The sequence below is a fragment of the Panthera uncia genome (assembly GCF_023721935.1).
Source record: "Panthera uncia isolate 11264 chromosome B2 unlocalized genomic scaffold, Puncia_PCG_1.0 HiC_scaffold_24, whole genome shotgun sequence".
In the NCBI taxonomy this organism is placed as follows: Eukaryota; Metazoa; Chordata; class Mammalia; order Carnivora; family Felidae; genus Panthera; species Panthera uncia.
Window position 1 is genome coordinate 103,344,555 of NW_026057580.1, and position 27,854 is coordinate 103,372,408.

Genomic DNA, 27,854 nt, shown 5'->3' on the forward strand with positions numbered 1-27,854 from the left:
CATAGAAAATATTCAGAAGAAATTAACCTGATGACCTATTTTACCTCTGAGAAACATTTTTTTTTTTTTTATAATAGCTACGGGTAAACTTCACCAGCTTTTTTAAAAAGTTCATAAAGGCTACCTACTGTGTTTGAGCATCTTTGTGATTTCTTTCAGTTGCCTCAACAGAAATGGAATGTTGTGTACAACAGACATATATTAGTGTCTCCCTATAATTTTACACACAGACACACGCAGCTTTCTGTTTATAACTTCCCTCCCCATCTCTTTGCCCGAAACCTTATAATAAGCTCATTCATTTGTAACTCTACTTGGCTGCACGATGTTTTTAGAGTAGTGAAGTTAGTGCAATTGCTTTCCCCGGTAAAAAGAGGTAGCTTGAAAATGCTATTGAGAGAGAGGAAAGCTGGCTAGTCAGGGAATGCAACACTAGAAATGTAAGACCAGTAAACAGCACCGAGTCCTTTAGAGAAATGTTTGCTGTATGTCCCCAGCCCCTTAGCTAAGCGATGATCAAGCCTTCTGCCCTTTAGATATAAAGACATCGCAATGCTCTGCCTATGAACGAACAGACGCTTTGTAAGGAGAGAAAAACTGGTCTGAAGAGAATTTCTCAGGCGCTCGGATTGTCTGATTGCACAAACATCGCCTCGTCAATTTTTCTCACAATCCCAGAGAGGAAGTGGCATGAATAGGAATGTGTTTGGAGCTGGAGGGTGGGGACAGGAGGGAGAGAGACGCTTCCCCGCCAGCCGAAGAGGCGGGAGGGCCAAGAAACCCTTCACCAGGAACCCGCGGCGCGGTCCCTCCCCGCGTCCCTCTCCCGGCGGTCCCTTGCCCCCGGCAGCGCCCGGCCGAGGCCGCTGGAGACGGCGGGGTTCCCGCGCCCTGAGACTGCTGGAGGCGGAAAGAGCAATTCCCCGTCCCCCGGAGGAGAGAACACGGCACCCGCGCAGTAGGACCGTCTCTGGCACCGGCCCCGAGCCGATCCTTCGGGCGTCTGCACCCGGGCGCCCGCGCGTGCCGCCGCGCGCAACTCCCGCCTCCGCGCGCAACTCCCACGCCCCAGCCCCTCGGCCCGCCGGGCGCCAGATCCGCCTCCCGGGGTTGGAGCGAGAGGGTCCTCCGCGGCGTCTTTAAGGCTGCGGTCCCCGCCCCTCCCTCTTCCCCGCCCTCCCCCGCTCGTCCTCCTCCCGGAGGCCGCGGCTCCTCCCGACCTCCCCGCGAGCCGGGCTGCAGGGCGTGCGCGGCGCGCGGAGCAGGTGCCGGCGAGCGCCTCGCATGCCGCTGCCCGGCCGGAGGTGGTAGCGGCGCCGGGCGCGCTCCGCCCGCCCCTCCTGCGGGCCGCACTCGGGCTCCGGCGCGCGCGGGGAAATGTCGGTGGCGACGGGCAGCAGCGAGGCGGCCGGTGGGGCCGGCGGCGGCGGCGGCGCGCGGGTTTTCTTCCAGAGTCCCCGGGGCGGCGCCGGCGGCAGCCCCGGCTCGAGCGGTGGCTCGGGCTCCTCCCGGGAGGACTCGGCGCCCGTGGCCACGGCGGCCGCTGCGGGGCAGGTTCAGCAGCAGCAGCAGCAGCAGCAGCAGCAGCAGCAGCAGCAGCAACGTCGCCACCAGCAGGGAAAAGTGACAGTGAAATACGATCGCAAGGAGCTTCGGAAGCGGCTCGTGTTGGAGGAGTGGATCGTGGAGCAGCTGGGTCAGCTGTACGGCTGCGAGGTACTTGGGCGCGGGGCCGGGAGGGTTGGGGGCCTCGCTCGCCCCACTGTGCCCACACAGGGATTCTCCGGCTCCGGCTCTCGGTTGCGCACCGCCCCGACTCCTGGGGACCGGACGCTGGGAGCGAGGCGCAGGGCGTTCTCTCTCCAGGGTGCCCTCTGGCGCCGGGGCGCGACGGTTGGGAGCCCCTGTCTGGTGCCGGGTGCCCGGAGAGCTGCGGGCCCTCTTCATGGCAGTGGGGAGGGTTAGGTCTGGCTAAGCGCATTGCTTTTCTCAGAGCCTTTCCAGGCTCTAGCTGCAGCCACACGAAGCGGGGCTCAGAAGGGCTCACCCCAGATGCGCCTAAGCCAACAAGAACAGTACTCACTGCTGAGATCCTGGCAATCCCGCATTTTTTTTTGCGGAGAGGGAGCAGGGAAGGGACCTGAAAGCTGCTTAACGGAGAGGAGAGGTTCTGGGGATCTCAGAGACCCCCTCGTTCCTGAAATTCCACATCAAAATCATGAGATGAACGCTTTCTCTTTCGCAGTCAGCCCCGACGCGTGTCCCCATAATTCATCCTTGCATTTACCGAAGCTGCACACGCTGGGCTTTGTTGAAGCAGCTTGCTTTCTCCCTGGCCAAGCTCAGTTACTCCCGTTGGTGGGCGCAGAATGGAGAGCCTTTGGCAACCTGGAAGGGTGCCTGGGTGAAAGGCAGGCAGCTTTGCGGGCGGTGTGCGAGATGGCCGGAACCCACCGGGTTCCCCTCCGCCACGACGCTGGGACTTCCCACAGTTCAGGGGCTAAGGCTTACACACAAGTCTGCCGGACGTGTATATGCCTGATGTTAGGAGAAATGGTGAGAATAAGCTGTAACAGACGTCTGCTAGAAAAACGACTGAAGCCAAAATGATTCCCGGGGAGATTCTTTAATAACAGCAATTGTGGTCGAAGTGTTGTACTTCTCTTAAGGGCGTGGAGTTTGGGAAGGGTGGGAGAATGAAGGGGGTGAGTAATTAAGGATATGGCTTCTAAGTCAAAACCAGGTTTGTGTCCATACTGCGCTTAACCCTGCTCAGCAAAAATGAAAGCCAGATGAACTCATTGGCTTGTCTACTGGTTTGGGGTATTCTGTTTTTCACACATTTTATGGCCTATTGTGAACGCATCCTTTCCTTAAACGTTGTCATTGCACAAAGCAACAACATTCTTATTACGGACTACTGCTGAAGGATTGTGATATAATGAAGCTTGACTATATGACTAATGGGCTTGTAAAAATATATTGTTTCCAGCCTGGCTCTTATGAAAAGCCATGCTAATTGCGTAAATAAAAACTGGCCAAAATAGGAAGCGTTCCTGGGATTTTTTTTTTTTTTTTTAATAGGAAGTTGGCAAAACTCTTCCAAGAAACACTATGTTTGATTTCGATGGGATTACTGTTGGGTGGATGGATGTGCTCAGTCTTGCCTCTGTAGCATGCATTTAATTTTCATTTATTTCACACTCCTCTTTATACTCCATTTTGGATCTGGAGAAGAGTTGAGTTAATAGAGAAACTACTGTGGACATTAACAGTGCTTTAGCAGTGCTGCTTTTACGGAAGACTAATTAGGGGTAGTTGGAGAAACTAGAGAGTTCCAGCCCCTTGGGCAGGTTGGCGAATCAAATATTTTGAAAATTCTTCAGAATAAATGGGGGAAAATGGTGGATCGAATGTTCACTGTATTGAACATGTCAGGTACGTATTTTAAAGGGTAAACACGACCTTGAATCTTTCCCTTGTACATCTCTTCTCCTATTTTAGACCTTCTGATGTGCAGCAAACAACTGGAGTTTTGAGAGAGAGAGAGAGAGAGAGAGAGAGCGCTATTTGCTGCCTGTGTATCATAACGTGACAAGTATTTCTCTTCAAGTTGTTTGCTCTGTCATTTTAGGTTGAAGGAATATTGGTCATTGAGAGGTTGTTGGCAGTTTGTAATTACTAAGCCAATGATACACCTTGTATATAATTATAAAAAGCGGGTGGACTAATAAGTAGCCATATAACGCATTGTTTTCTCCCATCTATTTCTCCACTGGTAGGACTCTATTTTTAGCTAAGGTTCTCTAGTCTGGTAGCCTTTCCTCGCTGATAACTTCAGGTATTTCAGCCTCTGGCTTTTTAATCTAGGAGGACCTTACCCTGGCCAATAGCTCTGAATCTCATGAACATAAAGGGACGGGAATGTCCCTTTTACACTTAAAATTGGTAAGGTTTTAAATTTGGATTGCATGCAACTGACACAGGAAGCAAATTTGCCAGGCTTCAAACTGGCCAGAGGCCTGAGCTCTCTGCCAGGTTGGGGGACAGGATGAGCGTATATTTAATTTCAGAAGAACTTCTATCAGGCAGGTGGGCAGCGAGGTGACTCGTCCCTTGCAGAGTAGAAAGTAGTGATCTTTTGGAGATAACGTGCGCTTTCTAAATTAGGAGTGGGAGAGAAGGAAGACCCAGAATAACTTCCTGGCCGTGGCCTTCTCTAGAAGTTTGCAGTGGCCAATCAATTTTGTATGGAGAATAACATAAGGGCAGCATCTCTGGAGTCCTTATTACGTGCTAGGTGCTATTCTCTGCACTTTGTATGGACTGATTCATTTAGTCTTTACAACAACCCTATGAAGAGGGTGCTCTTGTCCCTGTTTTACAGGTAAGGAAACTGAGACACAGAGGAAGAGGCTTCACAGCCCACAGAACTGGTGAATGGCAGGGGGTGGGGGTGGGAACATGAACCACGGCGGTGTGGCTCCTGCGGTGTGCCGGCAACTCTGCAGGGTCCGGTGCAAGAGAACCGATAGAGGCCCTCGTAGTGTATGTGTAGATATTTAAAAATAATGAGGGGCGCCTGGGTGGCTCAGTCGGTTAAGCGTCCGACTTCGGCTCAGGTCACGATCTCGCGGTCCATGAGTTCGAGCCCCGCGTTGGGCTCTGGGCTGATGGCTCAGAGCTTGGAGCCTGCTTCCGATTCTGTATCTGCCTCTCTCTCTGCCCCTTCCCCGTTCATGCTCTGTCTCTCTCTGTCTCAAAAATAAATAAACGTTAAAAAAAATTAAAAATAAATAAAAATAATGAATTTGTAACCAGCATCTTGTAAAATGTGTTCTATCCACCTACCTTGATATCTCCACAGTGGCTTGGAAGGCTAGGTTTGAATTTTGAATTCTCAGACTTCCCAAGACTCCAAGCTGGAATGTAGTTGGAGAATCCACCCGCCCAGGGCCTCCTTCCTTTTTCTTCCCACCCGTGGTATGGTCCCACCTGGTGAAGAGCATTGTGTCCACTTGCACACCCCATCTCGGTCTACACCCTCTGCCACCCCGTAATCATACCTTTAGTTCAGACCAGTGGCAGAGACCCCCTTGGGAGGACAGATCTGGGAGGAGCCTGTTTGCGCCCTGAAAGTGGCTTCGTATTTGATCATGAGATTGTGCGGGGCTGCAGCGGAGCCTAAAAAGGGACGGAGGTCACTGCATGGGTGTGTGGGTCCAGTTGGTCCCAGGGACGCCACAGGAAGTTGGGTGGAGAAGGACTAGGGGCCCTTCTTATCCAGGCTATGGGCAGTATCAGCAAACACCGTATCAAACAGCCTTTTGGATATAAAGATACATGGGTTTATAAATTCTAAGCTTAGTTATGTCGATAGTTATCTCCCATTTCATCATCTTGTATGGATAGTTAAATCTCAGCTAGGGATTTGGTCATAATGGACCTGTTAGGATGAATCTACATCAACATTTAAGAACTTCTATTTTGGGGCGCCTGGGTGGCTCAGTCGATTGAGCATCCGACTTCGGCTCAGGTCATGATCTTGCAGTTCGTGAGTTCGAGCCCCGCGTTGGGTTCTGTGCTGACAGCTCAGAGCCTGGAGCCTGCTTCAGATTCTGTGTCTCCCTCTCTCTCGACCCCTTCCCCACTCATGCTCTGTCTCTCTCTGTCTCTCAAAAATGAATAAATGTTAAAAAAAAAAAATTAAAAAAAAAAAAGAATTTCTGTTTTGAGAGATTTTCGTATCTCTTCCAAACCCAGACAGTTTTTAAGAGCGTTTGAAATCTGGCATAGCGTCTACTTTGACAAGTATTGCAAGATGGCTTACTGGATAAGTCATATCAATTTTTCTCATCTTGCCCAGCATCAAGATAACATCTGTACTTCCAGTTTTGCAATTTGATTTGCTCTGGAAATAAAAGCCTGTTGTTAACCTCAGATTACTGAAATGCCTGTAGCAGCCTAGCCGTAAACAGACTTGTGCGCTGAGGGCATTTTCCTGGGTTATCCTGAATGTCCATCCGGGAGGGCTTTCCCTTAGCTGCATTTTAGAAAGTGTTTTCTGGCATATTATACCTTCTCATCTTGCCTGACTCCCTGTCATGCTCCTTCTGCAAATCAAGTGTTTTTCCAAATTTTTTGATGGCGACCCTGGAAAGAAATACCCTTTAGATTGCTGCCTGTCACACGGACACATGGATGTGTGAAAGACACACGGACTTACAAAGCATCATTTAACGTTACTGCGTGCGCTAAAGAAAAAAATTACAAAGGTAACGTAAAATACGACTATTCATGTTTAAATACCATATTCTGTTCTATTTCGTTTTCCAGAATTGCTGGTTTGTGACCCTCCCAATTGATTTCATAACACATTTCGGGACAGTGGCATGCAGTTTGAAAAGCCAGAATTAGCTGGCGTTTATTGAGTGCTCTTTATGCATCAGGGATGATTCATGTAATCCGAGTAACAATTTCTGATATTCTCACTTTATGGATATAGAAACTGAGCCATGGAGATGTCAAAAAGTTGCCCCAGAGCCCATAGCTGTAACGTGGTGGGGCAGGGCTGTGTCCAGGAAATCAGTGCAATGTCACCACGGTGCCGCACTGCTTCTCAAGGCGGGACGGGGCCAGGCACCTTCTGGAAGAAAGTACTTCAACCGGTTCCCTTCGGAACAGTGGCTGGGGAAATTCGGTGTGGAGGCAGCGGTTAAGAGAGTAAATGCTCTGACGCTTAGAAGAGCTGGAAGTCACATTGTGGCCCCAGCCCCAGCCCCAGCTTTCAGTAGTAGTAGTGAGTAGGCAATTTCCTTGACATCTCTGAGCCTCACCTTCCCCTCATGTTTAAGGGAGTCACCCAGCCCTCTTTGCAGGGTTGTTAGGAGGACTGGATGGGAAAGACCTGGAACGTAGTTGCTGGGACGCTGTTGCTGTTCAGTCACTTGTGTACTTTGAACCGTAGCCACTGTCTCTTGCTTATTCTCTACGATGTGGGCGGAGGACAGGAAGGAAGAGAAAACAAGGCATTCACATCTATCTGGCGGTAGAATTTGGAGAAGGATGCGTAGGTACTTGGGGTCGGGATGTTGGCATGTGTTGGAACTTGAACATGGGCAAATACTGTCTGTATCATTCCCCTTTCTTCTAGTATCTTCCTTACTCTGGAAGTTCCTGTGGGCTTTCATGTGTATGGAGAAATTAGACGTCAGTTGAAAGGCAGGCTCTGTCTTCATTTTCTTTAGACGTCCTAATATGGTAGAGGACAGTTCTTCAACCGTGAAGCGTTTGTTTGATTGAATGAAAAGAGTCAATCTTCAGACAACCTTTTACAAGTCATTGGCGTTGTAGTTGAATTCGTTGGTGGCATTTCTTTATTAGAATCATAGCTAGAAAAAAATAGATTTATGGTTTGCAGCAATAATCTATATCCTACTCTTGCATTATTACTGTTTTATTTCAGCATTGTTGAAAAGCACACTGCCCCCCCTTCATTGACTTACTTGCTCCAAATAGGAATTTACAGATCGTGGTGACAGCGAATTGATTTTTCAGCTTCGATTGTGAGAATTCTTTTGTGAACCCGCTCTTCCTTGCATCTCCCGCCCACCCTCTTTTCCTCTGCTTCTGCTGCGCCCCCTGACACGCTAGCTCTGCCTCTGCTTCTCGCCTCTGACTCGCCTTCGCTTCTAGCGTCTTCTGCTTTTCTCCCAGCTCTGGAACTACCTGGCTGCACACGGCAAACCTGGCCTAATTGACGGCTCTCCTCAAAGGAGTCTCTCTTTCTAGGTGACGGAAGAGCAAAGCCTGCATTGTTTTTTGTTCCACGCGGTGCGTGCGCTGTGTGCACGATCGCATTTTGTAGTTTAGTCCCTTGTCTCCTCATGCAGGACTTGGCTATTTCAAACCGTCACCGGTGTTTTCATGGCACCATTTCTGCTCTCTTTCTGATCTGTACGTTTTGTCTCCCACGGTCAAACCTCACAATAACTTTAGGGGGGGGGGGTGTGGTATCATCTGCATTTCTTCATTTTGTGGCGGAGGAGACTGAGACCAGACAACTTGTGACTTGTCCCTGTCTCAGCTCGTCCTGACTCCAGAGTCCCTTCGCCACGATGCAGCCATTGTGCCCAGCAGCTCCATTTATTGAGTTCTTACTGCATAGGCCCATCCTCGCCGTGACTCTGCAAGGTAGGTAAAGAAACTGAGGCACCCAGAGCTTGAGCAACCCCTGGTTAGAGGCCACGTCACTCGCAAGGGGCGGAGTCCGGAACGGACACCTGTCTCTGGTTCCTGGGCTGGGGCCTCCCCCTGCGAGCCTCCCCTCCATCCACCCCTCACTGCGGTGACTCAAAGTGTCTTCTGAAATCCAGACTGGATCCTATTATTCCAGGGCCCTCATGACAAAGCAAGAGCCCATAGGCTGCAGCAAGGGCTCCGGGGCTTGCCCTTGTGGTATTTCCTCTACGGAGCATCTCTGATACATCCCCTCACCGGCAGGCTGGCTGCAGGCTTGCCCCGCTCTTGGCTCACCGTCTGTCATCCAGTCGCACAGCTTCGCGAGGGCAGGATCTCGTGGTCCCTGCAGCCCCAGTGTCTCTCAGGCCCCTGGCTGCACTGAGGTGTCCAGTACCTGGCTGGCAGGTGAGTGTGATAGAAACCGGCCCTCGAGACCATGTTCCGGAACTGTGCATTTCAGAAATACATGCCCACACTTAACTGCACTAATGCCATTTGGCTCTGCCGGTGTTCGAAGTCTCCTCTTTCATTGTTGACTCAAAGTTTTGTTTCTTTCCCTTGGTTGTGAATTACATCCGTGCCGTCCTTTGAACCTGTGGACTGAACGGAAGTTGTGATGGCGTAAAGGTACAGGGCGATGAAAGTCTTCAAAGGGAGTAATCACAGGTTGCTGCCATTTCTGTCTGTAATTTTAATTTTTCGGTATGTACAAGAATCCTATTTGCACCATAGTTGCTCATTTCTCTGAGAGTGGAAATGCTTGCTGGGCGAGGAAGGGGTGAGTGCTTTTCCACCGGCAGATAAGATTCACAGTGACAGGCTCACGCAGGTTTTAATAGAACAAGGCACGAGAGCCAGGATTCCTGCCTCTGCCTCAAAGTTCTGGCCAATAAACTCTCACCAGGTTTTTCTTAGTCAGCACTGGCACTTTGGAAATCTGCTCCACTGTGTAAAAGCTGAGAAAAAAAAAAAAAGAAGAAACCAGGGTTGTGGATTAGTCTCCACAACGTTACTTTATGGTTGAGGAAGAAATGATCAAAGGAGGGCTTTTGCTTTTCTTAAAGAATCCTCAGGGCAAAGCGTGGAAGGAACCTTAGAGGGCAGGAGTATTCATTCATTCATTCCAACAGATATTTGCAAAGAGGAGGAAAGAGGAATAAGAAGCCTTCATCCTTTTAAATTATATAAGAGAAAAAGAAAAAGAAAGAAACGCTTTCTGTAACAAGAGGAGGGAGGCATCTGTATGATTGAAAGCCCTTTGAGGGCACAGACTATGTCCTGTTCACAGCTATGTTAGTGTGTTCAGTACATTTATTTACTGCATCCTGGCTCCGTGCTCCTTCCTTTACTCAGAGTCTGTTTTCAGGAAAGGGTGCAATAAAGTCATTCACATTATACCGTAAATGACAAGAACCACTTTAATTTTCATTTTAATAGGAAGTAAGGTCTTAAGTAAGAGAAAGTAACCTCTTATCAGCTGAACTTCAGGAATTGATAAACCGGGGCAGGATCTATTATTTGTGGGCTGTGGGACCTTGTTGGCATCTATGAAATGGATAAAATCAAAACAGGTTGCTGGTTTCTGGGATGTCCCGGGAAGGACCCCGGCCTGTGGAACTGGATCTACTTTGAACTGCTGCTTAATTAGCTCGATGACCTTGGCAAGTCCTACTCATGATAGACTTCGGTTTTCGGGTTTTCTGTCCTTACCTGAAAAAACGAGGACGGTCTACGTTTTTACGCTCTGCCCTTTAGAGCTTCTATACTAAAGGTGGCCCTACACTGCAGAAAATGAGATTTATTAAAGAGAGGGTGATATTTAAAGCAGTAATGGAAGAGTCTTTCTCAAAGCAAACATGAGACAAGCATCAGGATGGTTCACCAAAGGATCATTTAGTTGCATAGCTAATTCTAGTAGCTAAAGTGAGAGTGTGTCCATCCTTCTCTTGGTATAATCTCTCGTGTGATGTGGCTCAGATAGGAAGAATCGGATTGAGAAGGTGTTTTTAGAACACCCTCCTCCCCTCCAGCACTTTCTACTTACTACTGATTTCTGTTAAATTTGAAATCGGACAGTGCAGATCTCCTAGGTACCCTGTTTGTTTGTTTTTATTTATTTATTAAAAAAATTTTTTTTAATGTTTTTATTTATTTTTGAAGGAGAGAGAGAGACAGAGCATGAGCGGGGGAGGAGCAGAGAGAGAGGGAGACACAGAATCCGAAGCAGGCTCCAGGCTCTGAGCTGTCAGCACAGAGCCCGATGCGGGTCTCGAACTCACGGACCGCGAGATCATGACCTGAGCCAAAGTTGGGCGCTCAGCCGACTGAGCCACCCAGGCGCCCCGTTTGGTCTTTTTTTTTTTTTTTTTTTTTTTTTTTTAATTTAATTGGGTTAACCTTTAAGAAGAACTGGAATATTTGGCTTAAACATTTTTGGTGTATAACTTATAATACTGACTGTTGGGGGGAGGGTAGTGCTTTCCTGTTCTTATTATTTGTCCTTTATCTTGGCAGCTCATAATTAACTGATAGTGGTATTTATCTTAACTTGTGTTGAGATATAAAGCGAGCACCTCAGAGGGAAAATAGTAGTAGCCTTAGGAAATAAAATTTTTGTTTTATTTATTTATTTTTTTGTTTGAGAGAGAGAGAGAGAGAGCGAGCAAGAGAGCACATGAACCAGGGAGAAGGTCAGAGGGAAAGAGCCTCAAGCACGCTCCTGACGCAGGGCTCGAACCCATGACCCTGGGATCGTGACCTGAGCCGAAACCAGGAGTGAGATGCTTAACTGCCTGAGCCACCCAGGCGCCCCAGGAAATAAAATTTTTAAAAAGTGAAGGATACAAAGTAGCCTAAATAAAAGGCTGAATAAATCTGTATAAACAAATTAGTTTTCACTGGGGAATTATTCCTGGGATGTCACTTTATAGTTAGTGTCAGAATGAGCAGGACAGAATAGAAGAAAACAAATTAATATTTTTCATGGACAGTCCTGGTGGGAAGTGGAAAGCAGAATTTATTGCTATTTATTTATTTATTTATTTATTTATTTATTTCAATTTATATCCAAGCTAGTTAGCATATAGTGCAATAATGATTTCAGGAGCAGAATCCAGTGATTCATCCCCTACAGATAACACCCAGTGCTCCTCCCGACAAGTGTCCTCTAATGCCCCTTGCCCATTTAGCCCATCCCCCTACCCAAAACCCCTCCAGCAACCCTCAGTTTGTTCTCTGTATTTAAGAGTCTCTTATATTTTGTCCCCTTCCCTGTTTTTTTATATTACTTTTGCTTCCCTTCCCTTACGTTCATCTGTTTTGTATCTTAAATTCAGAATTTATTGCTCTTAATATTTGTTTATTTTGTATGATGGTGGAATCCATAAAGGATCATCAGTAATCCCATTCAATCCACACAAAGGCGCTGTGATGTAAGGAGCTACCTCATTTTTAAAACAACAGAACTGAGGCTCAGAAGGACTTAGTTCCAGGCCTGAGTTTAAATTACCAGCAGGACTTGGACCCGGAAACAGTGACCATCAATGTCACCCTCCCCACCCCGGTCATCTGCACCTATCCTTGTATGTTTGCCCCATACGCTGGGCAAGGCTCTTCTGCTTAATTTATTTGATACATTTTCAAGTAGGCTTTATTTTAGTTGAACAGTTTATAGGATTCCACTCTTGTGTTTGTTTATAATTTATTACATGAACCATTAATGGGATTCAGCTATTTCTTTAGATAATAGTTTAGTTTCTTCATCCATCAGTTCCTGAGTGTATATTGTAGGAAATGTGCTATTTATTTCTTGGATTGTCAACTCTGCATGAATGGTTAGTATTGGAGCCCTCACGCTCTCCAGCTGTCCACGTAGATGGAATATTGAGGCTAAAAATTAGAAACACACTTTAAATAAAACATTGGTTACAGAGTGGATATTTTATCCTGCGTGTTTGAAAGCATCAGATATTACCCTTCCCATGATAAAAGTAAAGAAATAATGCTTCTAAATAAAATGTGCAGGGGTGTCTGGGTGGCTCAGTCGGTTGGGCATCCGACTTCGGCTCAGGTCACGATCTCATGGTTCATGGGTTCGAGCCCCGGGTGGGGCTCTGTGCTGACAGCTCAGAGCCTGGAGCCTGCTTCGGATTGTCTCCCTCTGTCTCTGCCCCTCCCCCTCTAATGCACACTCTCTCTCTCTCTCTCTCTCTCTCTCTCCCTCTCAAAAATAAATAAATGTTAAAAATTTTTTTAAACAAAATGTGCAAAGCCCTTAACAACTTCTTTTGCGTCTGATAAAGGATATATATATATATTTCCTGAGCTGCTTGGTCAATCATCTGTTAACACCTTTTATATTTTATATGTCACAAGTACAACTGACACAGATTGTTCGTTCATTTCTGCAAATGTTAATAGATTCAAATCTGTTTCAGGCCAAACAGGTAAGGTGTTGAGATTTCAGATTGGTGAAAAGATGACTTTTCTGCTCAGTTTTTATGAGCTAATACACCACATAACAATTCTAATTAGTCAACTGGTTTTTCTTGTGTTTGTGATGGGGTGTGGCGCTCTAACAAGTCAAGAGAAAATGAGTCATTGATTTGGTGCTGAAACATGATTATGCTTGCTATCATGAAAATGGCCTACAAATATTACAACTAAAAAAAAAAAACAACACATACTCTCTCTGGTAGACAAGTGCCTTTTGTTAAGCTAGAATATTCCATTTCTTCATCAAACCCCAGATGGTTCAGCATTCAGTACTCTTATGCCAGAAGCAGTTTCTATGGATGGATGTTTAAATAAAAACGTGTGTATTTTGGTAAACAGACCATCATCTAAACTAGCCTGAGACTTTAAAAGCATTTGGCTGCCAGTCATGTCTCAAACCTCTGGGATATTCTCATGTTAAACTTCAGGGAGGGCTAGTGGGCTGTATTTTGTAAGTGAAATATTCCAAGTTCAAGTTAACTTATTACTCTAAAGAAGATGAGAAACTGGTGTATTTATCAATTGACACCTTACTGTAAATTGCCCTGCGCGAGGCCACTGAAGACAGTGAAGGAGGGCAGAGAATGAGATGCAGAGAACATACAAAACACTTAGTGAGGTGCAAATTCTCCACGCAGCCATCATGACGAAGACACTGGCCCTCTCCGCCTCCAGGAGGGCAAGGCTGTGAGCACTAAGTGGGCCTGGTGGGCGTAGCATGGACCTAGCCCTTCTTCTCAAGGAATTCGGACCATCTTCTCCCCTCTGGCCCCACTGTACAAAATCAAAACAAGGGGAGAAGTTCCTACATATGGCTTCTTGCTGGTGGTGGAAAATAGGTGGTCTCATTTAAGAGATCCTTACTGGTTGCACTCATAGGGTTCTTTTTACACGCTTAATGCCCGAGTGCAGGGCACTGCCTTATAGGATAGATGCTCCCGTCTCCCTGGGGCAGGAATGGGCTTGGTCTGCTCAGAAGGACGAGGCGGGCTCCCCGAAGCGCGCTTTGCTCACAATGTGGTTGTGAGTCGTCATCCTCGGCTTCCTTTAATTTCCCCTTTTAAATGATACAGCCCTTCCAGGGGCGTTTTGAGGATTGTTAATGTAAAAAAATCATCCCAAGAAAAGCCCAGGATATTTATGAAAGCGCCATTAGCAACATTTATGCTCTTTTTGCCATGATCGATTCTGCCTTCTTAATAAAAATATTCAAATCGGGGCTCCTGGGCGGCGCAGTCAGTAAAGCATCCGACTTCGGCTCAGGTCACGATCTCACGGTTCGTGGGTTCAAGCCCCACGCCGGGCTCTGTGCTGACAGTGCAGGGCCTGGAGCCTGCATCGGATTCTGTGTCTCCCTCTCTCTGCCCCTCATCTGCTCACACACACTCTCTCAAAGGTAAATAAACATTAAAAAAAAAAAAATTAAAGTTATGCTCTTTGGCCAAAAAGAGAACAGAGGCTTTTGGAATTTTTTGTTTTGATTTTTTTTTTTTTTGATGGGGTTTAGGCCTTTGTTGCAAAATTTGGTCACACACCAGGTTTTATGAATATGGAATAACCCAGTCCAATGTCTCAGAAAGAAAAATCTTGTTGGGCTGCTTTAAGAGAATTACCTTTTTAGTTCAAGATAATTATCACATTGGAGTTAAGTAATAATATATCTGTCATCATATAACATTCACTCTGGATAAAAATCGTGTCATAGGTTTCTTTCATCTGTGCCTAGAAAAAGGGCTGCAAAAATCCGCGATAAATGCTGATAGTGCTGTTTTCGTGTCATTATGGGTAATTTGTATTCATTTATGTTTTGTACACATGTATGTTTTGAACACGTATTCCTTTTATATGAGAAATCGAAAGTTATTTTGAAAAAAAAAAAACAAAAACGTGGGTGTGGATATCCCGACCATTGTCACCGGAAAGACAAGGGCTCCCCGCTCCTCAGTGACGTGCACTCTTTTGTCACAGGGCTTTACGATATTAAGAGCAGCCTTCACTTTTTGAGGCCGCCAGGCGGTTTTTTATTTTTAATTGCAATTAATTAAGGAGAAAGTAAGCTAACAATTTTTGTCATACTCCATTCTTTACATTGCAGGATAAGCATACAGAATGCTTTTGGAAATCAGGGTGTCCTTATCTTTTTGGGTGGCTAGACTGCCGTGGGAAACAATGTTATCAACTAGAACGTGGCGCCTGTGTGCGGTTTCTTTTGCATTCGCTCTTACAGACTGCGCTCGTTTCCAGTCGCTCAGGTCAGCACCTCCTTCCTTCAGTGAGGTTGTTTCATGCATTTGTACTACAGTTAGACTGCCTTGTCAATTTCTGCATTCCCGCCTAGCATCCCCTGGGCTCCTAAGTGATTTTTTTTAACTGTACATCATAAGATTTATTATTTTTTTAACATTCATTTTTGAGAGACAGAGAGAGACAGGGCGTGAGTGGGTGAGGGACAGACACACACACACACACACAAACACACACACACACACACACACACACACACACACACACACAGAATCTGAAGCAGGCTCCAGGCTCTAGGCTCTGAGCTGTCAGCACAGAGCCCAACACGGGGCTCAAACTCATGGACCGTGAGATCATGACCTGAGCCGAAGTTGGACCCTTAACCAACTGAACCACCCATAAGACTTATTCTTTGTACCATAAAGTTCTGTGGGTTTTGACAAATACATAGTGTCATGTAGACTGTCTTCCAATATCACATCAAATAGTTTCATCACTCTAGAAAGATCTCCTGTGCTCCATCCATTCATCTATTTCCACTTCTCCCAGGCCCGTTACAACCACTGATCTTTTCAGCATTGCCATCATTTTGCCTTTTCTGGAATGTTATCTAATTGGGACCATATAGTACATAGCTTTTTCAGACTGGCTTCTTTCACTTAGCAATATGCATTTGGTATTCATGTGTGTCTTTTTGTGGCCTGACGGCTCATCTGTTTTTATAACTGAGTAATATTCCATTGTATAAACGTACCACAGTTTATTTGTCCATTCTGTACTGGAGACATCTTGGTTGCTTCAGGTTTTTGGCAGTTATAAATCAACCTGATGTAAACATTGGCAGGCAGGCTCTTATGTGGGTATAAGTTTCAAATCAGTTGGGTAAATATGCCAGATGAATTTTGAGATGCTAAGGGTATGGGTGCTAGGGATACTGTGGTGAACCCAAGAAGCAAAGTCCCTGTGTTCTATAAACAAACACGGTGGGTAAACCAAAGTGGGTTCAGGTCATGAGAAGGGCATCTCTGGGGAAGTTTGTCACATGTGAACCTGGACCTACGTGATGAGAGATGACACCAGCTGTGCAGAGATCAGGGAGCACGAGCTTTCCCCCTGGGGGGCTCAGTTACTGCTAAGACCCTGAGGCAGGATGGACCTTGACGTGGTTGAGGGACTAGGGACAGAAAGAAATGAGAGATGACGTCAGGAATGAAAGTTGTTTTTTTTTTTTTTTCTCTTTAGAGAGAGTACACGTGTGTGTGAGTGGGGGGAGGGGCAGAGAGAGAGAGAGAGAGAGAGAGTGAGTGAGAATCCCAAGCAGGCTCCATGCTGTCAATGTAGAGCCCTACATGGAATTTGATCTCATTAACCAGGAGGTCATGACCTGAGCCCAAACCAAGAGTCAGACACTTAACCGACTGTGCCACCTGAATGAAAGTATTTTTTTTTAAAAAAATAGAGAGAGAGAGAGTGAGCACACACGAGCGGGGGAGGGGGAGACAGAGGATCCAAGCAGGCTCTGTGCTGTCAGCACAGAGCCTGGGGCTTGATCTCAAGAACCGTGAGATCATGACCTGAGTCAAAGTCAGATGCTTAACTGACTAAGCCACCCAGGTGCCCCTGAATGGAAGTATTTTTTGAAGAACCTCTCTTTTAGCGTAACATACAAGGCACACAAATCCGGAGTGGATAGGCTGATGAATATTCTCACGTTGAACCCACCACGTAACCACTATCCAGATCAAGAAGGGGAGGAACATTGCTAACAACACAGGAGTCCCTATTGTGCCCCCTTTCCATCATTAGCCCCCTACCCCACTCCAAGGTAATCTGGTTCACTTGCCTTTTTAAAGAACTTCTCTTGTTCGGCATTAAGGACGCGAGATACACCCAGGTTGTTGCGTGCCATTGAGGCTTATTCATTTTGGTTGCCATGGAATATTCCATGTGTGAATATATCACACTTCTTTTTAATCTGCTCTGCTTTTGATGGGCATCTGAGAGGTTTCCAGTTTGGGACTGTGCTGAATTGAGCTGCTGGGAACATTATTGCACATGTCTTTTGGTGAACATATGTTTGCGTTTCTGCCGGGTTACGTACGCAGTGGTGAAACTGCTGGCTTATGGGATGTGTGTATGTTCAGCTTTCCTGGGTAATTCCAGAAGATTTTACGTGGCAGCCGAAAGCAGTTATACGGACTCACATTCCCACTGCAGTATATGAAAGTGACATCCTTGCCAACACTTAGTATTTTCCCTTTTTCATTTTAACTGTCTGTGTGGTACACTACCACATTGTGGTTTTCATTTACGTTTACCTGAAAACTTCGAATGTTCAGCCCCTTTTATATGCCTCTTGATACTTTGGGTATCCTCTTTGTGAAGTGCCTGTTCAAATCTTTTGAGTTGGGTTGTCTGACGTACTGATTTTTGTGTATCCTGGCTGCTAATCTTTATACACCCTAGCTATCAGTCCTTTGTCAGAAATATGTGTTATTTGAGTATTTCCTCCTATTTTGTGAGTTGCCTTTTTTACTCTTTTATGTTAAGTGTCTTTTGATGAGAAGTTCTTAATATTGTCGATTGACCAGTTTTTTGCTCCATGGTTAGGGCATTTCACATCCTGTTTAAGAAATCTTTGTTTGCTTCAAGGTCATGAAGATGTTCTCCTCTGTTATCTTTTGGAGGCTTCATTGTTTTACCTTTTATATTTAGGTTGGTAATCTAGCTGAAGTTGATTTTTGTGTATGGTATAAGGTAGGGATCGGGTTCATTTCTTTCCCTCCAGTTGACCCTGTACCATTCATTGGAGATGATCTTCTCCCCAGTGCACTGTAGTCACAAATCGGGGGACCTCCTCTGTGTGGCTCTACTATAGATTCTGGTGAGTGTGTTTTAATGTTGGGTTGGGCCTTCCCTTCTTGCTCACAATACTCCATTTCCATTACCTGGCACAATGGCGCATGTGCTAAAATGGTAAATGGTTAGTAAATATCAGCTATCGAAGGAGAAGGTCTCAACTTGCCTTAAGGCAGGAGTATTTAAAATCCCTGGGCTCAGGCTCAAAGAAAAGATACTCAGATTTCATTTTAGAAAAGACTTTGACTAGTTAATTATATTTCTTCACCATGCCCAAATATGGTTTTGGACCCATCATGCTGATCAAAGTCCTGAACTTCAAAGTCCTGACCTCAGACTATCTGGTCAGTAGTGCTGTATCTATTCAACCATCCATCCACTTCACAAAGAGGATACCCACTTTGTTATGGGCCTACTATGTGCCAGGTATCAAGTAGGACTGTTAAATAATGGGATTCTTTTCGGAGCTTCTATTTTTAATTTTAGAATGTTTGTTGTTTCTTTCTTTACAAGTTAAATGCTTCTTTCTTTACAAGTTAAATACTCCGTACAAGAAGGGGAGTTTTTGGAATTTTCTTCTATTTTGAGGATGGCTTTGCTGTTCTGTTATAGGTATTTAAAATTTGTGTGTGTGTGTGACAGTATGGGTAAACAGGCAATAGGCCTAAGGATTAGAACTTTTATGTTGCTATCAGAATATTTTAAAACAAATAAAACCCTACAAAAGGAAAGAGGTTAATTTTTTTTAAGCACGCTATTTCATCTAGTGAATTCAATGAGCAGTTAAATACTTTTCTTAGTTTCAGAATTTAGTGGCAGCCCAAAGACCACATTCGGGGAAATAGAGACATGCATTTTCGAGAGGTTGGCACTGTGCCCAGAAGGGACCAGTCAGTGTCCTTATATCAGGTCGTACTACAAGTGGGTGGTGTGCAGGAGGCTGCTGTTGCCTTGGTACCTGTCCTTTGGGGGGCCTGTCTATCGATGGCTTCTCCCCAGCCACCATCTTGCTCAGTTATCGTCGTGTCCTGGTTCATGGCACTGGATCTCTCTGCTCCTTGCCTCCCTCCAGGGATGTGAATGAGGAACGGTGGGGTGGGCAGATGGTCTAAGGTGGGGCCAGCCCTGGGCATTAGCTGGAAGATGGGACACTGGAAGAGGCAGCCGTGGAGCTGGGCCACGGCCGGCTCTGCCCTCCGCCTCAGACAAAGGAAACAGACTGGCCGCAGAACAGGGTGTCTGTGCTGTAGCGTATCACTTACGTGACAGAACTTTTACTCGCCTTCGTATTCGTTAATGTTGTCTCTGTTTAGCTTTTAGTTTGTCTCACTCAATGTTTTATATACTTAGTGGAAATCTCAGCTATCCAGAGGTCGCTAATTCTGCAACCTTAACCATTTGAAACATAGTGACGAGCCTGTGAGCAGATGGGTAACTTCGAGAACCAGAGGAGCCACCCTAGGGTTGATGTTTTTTTATTTATCGGAGAGAGCCTTAGGCTTGCGAGAGTACGTTTACTGTTAACTTTTGCCACAATTCTAAAAAGCCTGGTCTCCTGACTTCTCAGTTCACTGCGATTTCGAAGCAACATACTAACGAGGCTGCTCGATAGAAGTACTGGGAGAAAGTCTACAAGTGACAGCTGACAGCCTGACAGTAAGGGGGTTGACAGAGAATCTATAAAAAGCTCAGAAGATTGGAGCCAACTCATGGAAGACAAAAAGAGCTCTGTGCGTGTCAGTGGCCTGGAAGGTCATGTAGCACAATAGAACGTCTGCTCACAGGACTGACCTGAGTCATTAAGAAAATATTAATTCTCTTGGTAGCCTCTGCTTCAGAAGGCAGGCACATGAGTAATCCATTTAGAGAGATTTTCAGAAAAAGAGTCCACATGTTGGTTATCTGAAATAATTTGCTTACGTAGAACCATTGTTTCCCCCGGGATAGTAAATATTTTTCTCTTTCCCTCCCTGTCTTCCTTCTCTCTTCCTCTCTCTCCCACTTCCTGTCTCCCTCTTCTTGCTTTCTCTCCTGCTTTTTCTCTCTCCCCTTCCTCTCCCTACCCTTCTTTATCCCTTTCTCCCCCACCTCCCTGTCTCCCCTAACTGCTTCCCCTCCCCACCCCCAGCACAGTGCAGTTTCCCGCTTATCTTTGTCTTTGAAGGGCACAGATATCTGGTGGGTTGCTGGTAAATGTTCAACAACTGATTCTCAGGAAAACAAACAAACAAACAAACAAACAAACCCTGATTGATAGCATTTGAAGTTTTCCTTGCTGTGGAATCACCGTCCATGGTTGATTTCAGGCTACCGTGGGGAAGTCAGTGTGGAGCGGGGACGAGGGTTTCTTCCATCCAGAGACAAGAGATGTAAGGACCCTCAAGAGGGTGGCTAAGAGTGAAATGTGATAAAGTCATTAAAAAGTAGTAAGTTTGCAGTATTTATTAACGTCGTTTTACTTGAAACGCTACTTGTATGCTTATACAATTCAATTTTTAATGACCCCACTTACTAGCTGGGTCATAAAATTCCTGGATATTTAACAGCTGCCTCTCATGAGCTGTGAGCCCTTTCCGGCACATACCCAGCCCCTCACGGGCGGGGGATACTGTGCCACCGTATCTGAGCATAACTGCAATCCGAATAACTCTCGAAGACAATCCCAGACGCTCACAGTTCAAAGAGAGCTCAGCGATCATCCATTCTGACCTCTCTCCCTGCCATTTTCATTCCATCTATAGCCCAGTAAAAGGATAGTCCCAGGCTTTCACTGCTCGGATTGTCTCGTGGGTGCAGAACCCACGACTGACAGACACAGTTTGAAAGTGAAGGGACACGGGCTGGTCAGGCTCCAAACCACGACTGGAATTTAATCTCTTCCTCCTGCTTCTTCTCCAGCTTCGTTCTCATGAAAATAACCTGATTCCTGATTTCATAATGTGGCACAGACATGCTGTGTTTGTAGGGATTAATTTAAAGAATGCCACGTCGTTAAGTAAAATCAGCAAATGGTTTTTAGCCCTTATTATGTGGTAGGTGTTCAGTATCTCCTATTTAAAAATTTTTTTTTTTTTAACGTTTATTCATTTTTGAGAGACAGAGAGAGACAGAGCATGAGCGGGGAAGGGGCAGAGAGAGAGGGAGACACAGAATCGGAAGCAGGCTCCAGGCTCTGAGCTGTCAGCACAGAGCCCGACGCAGGGCTCGAACTCACGAACTGTGAGATCGTGACCTGAGCCAAAGTCGGACGCTCAACCGACTGAGCCACCCAGGCGTCCCAGTATCTCCTATTTTTTGATGAAGAATTTATTTTACCGACTCATCACCCATCTATAAAGGATATTTATCGTACAGGTTTTATTTAACCTATATGTGCTTATTGTATATTTATTCATAGGTATGTGTATATGTAAAACCTATATGGATGTATGTACATACACCTATATACACATTATATGGTATCTCTGACATTCAGAACTAATAGTTCAAGTTATGATAGATCGGAAATATGCAATTCTGTTAGGCCAGGGAGATGAGACAGGTTTTTAGAAGATCTTTCTAACCCTGGGGCATTGGTGCCTTTATGACATGGTTTTTGAGCTCTTTTGTAAAGCTGTATCTTGGTGTGTGTGTGTTAATGCGGCAGACCGTATCAGGGCTCCCGTAGGAGGCCCCGTGGTGTGGTGGGAAGGACAGAGCAAGGCAGGCCTGAATCTGAAGCCCGGCTCTGCTGCTCACCCGCTGGTGACCATTCTTCCCTTGCACTATTGAAAGTTGGTGTTATGGATATTTCTTCTTTCCTTAAGAAGACTTGGTTTGTCATGGGCCTCAAAATAGAAGCTCCTGAGTCTGAGGGTAAAGGTCTTTGGAAATGCTGACACCTTTCCTGGTGGGCACAGTTGCGTAACAGGAAGCAGTGGCTGTGTGGGTGCTGTGTGTAATGGGTGGGGGGATGGGCTCCTGGCAAGGAATGTGAGCATGGGAAGCTGAGAGGACAGTCAGGCCATTCCACATCCCTAAGGGTCCAGATTCATCTAGGTTCCTCACATGGCTGGATGTGGGCACAAGGCCATGTTATCACATCCCATGCTTGGGTGTCCCCTTGGTCTCACGTCAGCCATATCGTTGTCTCCATCATTCAGTCAAATCCTCTCAAGGCCAATGTGGCACTTGCTGTGGCTTTCCTCTTTTTAGTGATGGTGTGATGAATCACTCCAAAAGAGTGAAATAATTTTATTTCGTTTTGGAAATCATTTTAGATTTACAGAAGGGTTGCAAAGATAGTACTGATGGGTTTTCCCATTTCCCCGTCACCTGTCTACTTCTAATGTTAATGTCTTATGATGTACATTTATCAAAACCCAGACATCAACATTGGTACACTACAATTAAACTACAGTCTTTATTCGGATTCCCCTGTTTTTTGTTTTGTTTTGTTTTGTCTTTTCCCACTAATGTCTTTTTTCTCTGGCGGGACCTAATCCAGGATATCACATCGCATCTAGTGGAGTTTGTCTTTGACTTCTCTCACGTCCCACCGATGCTGAGCCATCTAATCCAGTCCCTTATACCTGCCCTTCTCCATTCTTGTGAAAGTGCGTGAACTTAGCCCAGCTCCTTACTACCCACATGTGGACCCTGTCATATTATCGGGTTCCTGTCCCCAGATTCTCTGACCTTGTAAGCTGCCCAGAACTGCCAGGTGAGCCATCAGAAGACCGACTCTTATCAGGTGGTTCAGAACTCTCCCTGAATGACAGCTGCACTCTCCACGCCTTCCTTTCTAGCCTTCCAACATGACTTTGCACCACTTTCCAGGTTCAGCTCCAGCCTTCTAGAGTCCTTCGGACAGGCGGGTCTCTTGGTAGCCTCCTTAACACTGCTTCCTACCACACAATGGCCAGTCTTGAGTCCTTCCATGTGTAGAATCTGTGTCTTCCTTTCATGCTTTATCTTATTCAGTCTTTTGGACAGTACCTATGAGGGTGGCCACTTAGGAAACTGAGGCACAAAAAGGGTAAGTAACTGGCCATGGTCACACAGCCATTGTCTTGGTGAATAAGGATTTGGACTGAGACAGTCTGTAGACCTTAGGTTTTTAAGCACTCTAGTCTCTTATCTCAAATTCAAGATGGCCCTATGAGTTTTGCTCATGCCATTCCCAATATTCCTTCCCCAAACCCTTCCTTTTTCTTGGTGAGGATCCTACTCATCCTCCAAAGCCCAACTGAAACCTCATTTCCATGATTTTTTTTTTTAAGCTGTAACCAGTCTGCTTACCCAGTGCTTCTTAGTATTTATAAATCAATTAGAATAAATTCACTATCTCTCAGCTGGCACTTACCATATGCTGCCTGCGATGTGCTTTCTTATGGGCGTGCATCTAATCTTCCCAATTTGACTGTAAGCTCCTAGAGGATATGGACTTTCCAAGTCCAGCAGATAGTCTTTGTTGAATAAATGTGTTTTAAAAAAGTGTGATTTCCTGGAATATCGTTTGATACTTAATAGTGAAGAGAGTCTCATTTTATTTGAAACATATTATTCATGGCTTAAACTTTGCTTCCGGAGCTGCTATGGTACTTGATTACTCTTGACCAAGTGATACAGTCCAAATCAGCAATGATAATGGTAACTCACATAGCGGTTACTAGGTTCTGGGCTTTATTCAAAGTCCTTTCCCACATTAACTCTTCATTCCCTTAACAAATCTCTGAGCTGGGTATTTTCACCAGTGTTATTTCAAAAGGGTGGAAACCAGGCATAGAAAGATCCATTAGGGACGCCTGGGTGGTTCAGTTGACTAAATGTCTGACTTCGGCTCATGGTTTGTGAGTTCGAGCCCTGCGTCAGGCTCTGTGCTGACAACTCAGAGCCTGGAGTCCGCTTAAGATTCTGTGTGTGTGTGTGTGTGTGTGTGTGTGTGTGTGTGTGTCTGCCCCTCTCGGCTCATACTTCGTCTTTCTCTCAAAAATAAATAAACATTAAAAATACTTTTAGAAAGATCCAATACCTCACTGAGCGGCACAGATGAGCTGGTGGAGCGGGTAGGTTTGTCCCCTGTAGGCTGGGTATCGGGCATCTGCTTCAGGGGAGTCCCTTCCTCTTTGTGTGAAGTCAGAGTGGTCATTTACTTAAGGCTATAGAACTTTGATACGCTGAGTGTATTTTTTGAAAACGTGAGTTCATTACCATTGTGAACCTTTATAAATCTTTCACTCCTTGCTCTTTATGACTGCTCGCTAATTTCCTTTGTAAAATATTACTTTACCCATTAAAAGCACAAAGGAAGGCAAGCTTCCAAGTGTAGAGCATTTCTAAATGCAAGAAAGTCGCTCTGACATTTTCTGGGTGGTGATTTGCTCCCCCCAGGACAGGGGGTAGGTAATTCCCAGAACTCTTACCTTGTGTGCTTTCCCTGTTCTAGTGCTTAATCATTTTATAGCATCTAACCGTGTGTTATTGGGTAACCATAACACATGGCTTTTTTCCCTCTGCTAGGTTTGAGGCTGCTGTTTTTCTCAGAATCGGTTAAAATAAAACCTGGACATCATACCCCTGGCCTGTTTTGGGAAATGCAGTTCAACCGCAAGCATACCTGTGGTATTTTTCACTGATGTTTGGGTTTGCTGGCCTTGATGGCCACGTTGGGTCCTGAACATGCCAAGATTCCCTGATGACAGGATCCTCAGACCAGCCACACCTAAGTCATAAGTTATTCTACTGAAGAAGAATTAAAAGCTCTGCTGTGGGTATTTAGAACGCTGGCCCGACACGGCCTGTGCTTTCTTTTATTTATTTATTTTTTCCTTTTCTTGTAGGTTTATCCTTTGATTGATTACCTAGTTTTCTGGAGAAGGGGTTCTCGTGATAGCAGTGAACGGGAGGGACCCCGTCGGGCTCCACTAGGTGAGGGGCTGTGGGGGTTGGGGGTGGAGCCCATGCAGTGAATGCTTGCAGCCAGCCCTGTTGGCCAGGCTGCACAGGACAGCCTGAGTCAATTGTCATCTGTACGGGGGTGCCCCTGGCCTCCGTGCGTTACCAAGCCAGGAATTGCTCCTAAAAACTAAGCTCGAGGCAGGGTACCCTTGGCACACTTTGTGTCTGGTTCACTTGCAACTACTTCAAGTCTTGTTTCCTGTGTCAAGGCTTATCACTCAGTTTAAGCTGACCTTTCCCCTTGATTGTCTGTCCAAAGGGATGATGGGAGAACAGCATCCTGTTTATTTCTACACAGTCTTATTGAAAATACCGAAAAAAAGTCATCGGGCTCAGTAATTGTAACAACTTTCTTAGTTTGTTCGAAGGACGAGTTCTTGGTCTCATTCGCAAGCTGTTTCTTTTTTTGTGGTGTTTTGGTAGATTCGTGGACTGGCCTCTCGGAGCCAGTGGAGTTTTTTTTACGATCATCTTCAACTAGTTCACGTGCAGACACACACCCTCGCGTTTCATAGAAGGGCCTCCCAGCCTGCAAAGTCGGGCCTAGCTCCCGACACCTTGTTTGCTGGGTGGTTTTGCTGTAGAAGTTGCTGACATCACTTTGCCCTCCGGACACCGATAAGCTGGTCTTAACCCTCAGCAGAAAGGATGCAGGCCTTCCCGCCCGCCCCCCCATACCAAGTGTCGGTCAGCTTCTGCTTCAAGAGATGCATCTGGCAAGTTCCGGAAGAACTAAGATGCACTCGTTTTTGTTGTTTCTGTGACGCGATCTGGGGAGAAGAGATGGAAATCGAAATGGTTGTTTGGGCCTGTATATGGGTCTCGTTTAATGGCGCCTTCAAGCCAGTTTTATATTGGGAAGGGAACTATCTTGGTAGATAAGGAGTGCGAATTCCTGCCAGTGTGACTGAGGACTGGACTCTGTCTATTGACAGCAAGGAGTGTAAACACTGGGTCATATGTGGAGCGTCCCAGGGGCAATGGAGCGTTTACGGAGATGTAGCCTTTTCACGCCTAACCATGCCTTCTCTTCTCCTTTCTGTGTGCTCCCGTCCCTCTCTTCCTGGGAGAGGGGGGTAGAGAGTGGGTGGGGAGAGCTACTTTATTGGGCCAATGGGACCTGCATCAGAACCCCAGCGGCCCGCCTGCCCAGTGACTCTCCCAGTGAGTAGATGGGGACAGACGTTACCACCAATGCTGCATCTCCAGCCAGGAAGACGGGCTTCTCTTTGCTGTCTGTTTTCCTTGTTTTCTGTACAGTCAAGTTTTACCTCAATTGTAAACATGCTCTCCCCCATGGCTGAGCGCTGTGACTGTAATCTCCTAGAGGGCTTTGTGTGTGTGTCTCCTGGCACCCAAGATGGCCCCTCACCACACCAGCTGGTACTATGCGGCCTTTGGGCACAGCCTTTGTGCCCTCCTTGTCTGTCTGCAGCCTGTGATCGGGGGCTGGCCTCTCACTGGAAAGGCTTATAGTGACATGTCTTGGGCCCATCCGGAAGCCACGTTGGGGGGCCTGGATGAAGGGTCCAGATGGTCTGCCTGATAAGTCAATTCATGTAGGAGGCTGGAGGAAACGCCAAGTGTGGGCAGGGGAGTGTGTTGGGGCCACAGGGTCAATGGAAGCCCTATGTGGGATGACAGAGAGGGTGGGGGACCCGCTCAGCAATCTCTGGAGACTCTGGGCTACACCTGGAAGGAAGGGGAGTTACAGCCGGCAGAGATTTGTGACTCTGCTCATATGCATGACCAGCCCTTTCAGTTCACTTCTTCAGTTTAAGTAAAGTCAGTATGATTGATTTATAGGCCTTACCGGAGATATCTCAACCAAAGAGATATGTCTAACCTAAGCACAGAAATAGACGCATCACCTTGGTCGCTTTGTTTCCTCTTCCGATTTGCGGGATCATCAGAGAGAAAATGATACCTGGCTTTCAAAATTATCGTGGTGGTACAAAATGCCGTGTCAGAAATTCTAAAGGGGATCTTTGTGCTGTCGGTGGTTGTGTCACTGACTGGAAGTGATCATCCGAGAGGAAGACATCGCTAGCCGCGGTTTGTTTGTCTCAGTGCCCTCGACCCAGCCAGAGGAGATCTGGAGGCATCTAGGTACACTCTGATATGCGGATTTTCAAATCTCACAGGTGACTAATTTCTTCATTCACAGAGAAGGAGAAAAAATGAGACCCGTGTACTCCTTGGATGGCTGGCTCCAAACGTGAGTGCTGCAGGCAGAGGAAGTTCTCTGGGGAAAGTCAGCCAGCTGTGCTTGTTAGCTTTCTAGAGCCTGTCTGTTAATATGAGTGTAGTCCTTTTGAAAGCTCTGTTCTACTTCCTAAAATACCCTCCCAATCCACTTCCTCCTGTGGTGTCTGCCTGTCCCGAGAGTAGGGCCAGTGTGGGGAGGCCTGGAGAGAGACGCAGGGAGGAGGGACGGCCCCCACACAGGCCTTCATCCCCACTGTGAGGGGCATGGGCTGCCCAGGGGCAGAGAGTCCCCAGACTTGGGGGCGTGGCCACAGGGACCTATTTTTTTTTTTTTTAATTTTTGAATGTTTATTTAATTTTGAGAGAGACAGACAGAGTGTGAGCAGGGGAGGGGCAGAGAGAGAGGGAGACACAGAATGTGAAGCAGGCTCCAGGCTCTGAGCTGTCAGCACAGAGCCTGACGTGGGGCTCGAACTCACAGACCGAGAGATCATGACCTGAGCTGAAGTCGGACGGTCAACCGGTCAACCGACTGAGCCACCCAGGCGCCCCTGGGACCTATCTTTTTAAACGGAAAGTAACTGCAGATTTACCCTTTGTTAGAGTCTGAGTCCTCAAGTATTTGTCTCCTGTTAAATCTTGCTGCTTTTCAGACTGATACAAATATTCATGATGACTCTTACATTTGTGAAATGAAGCAACCTTGTTGTTATTTTTTAGTGGGTGGGATGAAACCCAAGAATAACACCACGCACAGTGTGTCAGGAAGACGAGGGTTTTGGAGTCACATACTGACTGTGTGATCCTGGGGAAGTTACTGAGCCTCTCTGTTCTTTGGCTTCTTCATCTGTAGAACGGGTGGTAATGAG

At 46.2% G+C, this 27,854-nt stretch overlaps 1 protein-coding gene across 2 annotated transcripts in view; it reads left to right on the plus strand.

The window, feature by feature from the left end:
• The first annotated feature begins 1,212 nt into the window (after positions 1 to 1,212).
• PPP1R14C (protein phosphatase 1 regulatory inhibitor subunit 14C) overlaps positions 1,213 to 27,854 on the plus strand; it is an 85,373-nt gene continuing 58,731 nt past the window's right edge. The window contains exon 1 of one of the 2 annotated variants that reach the window (XM_049653072.1): positions 1,213 to 1,716. In XM_049653072.1, coding sequence (XP_049509029.1) covers positions 1,378 to 1,716 — 339 coding nt within the window. In that variant the 5' untranslated portion in view covers positions 1,213 to 1,377. The remainder of the gene's footprint in view (positions 1,717 to 27,854) is intronic. The other variant, XM_049653073.1, reaches the window with a different exon arrangement.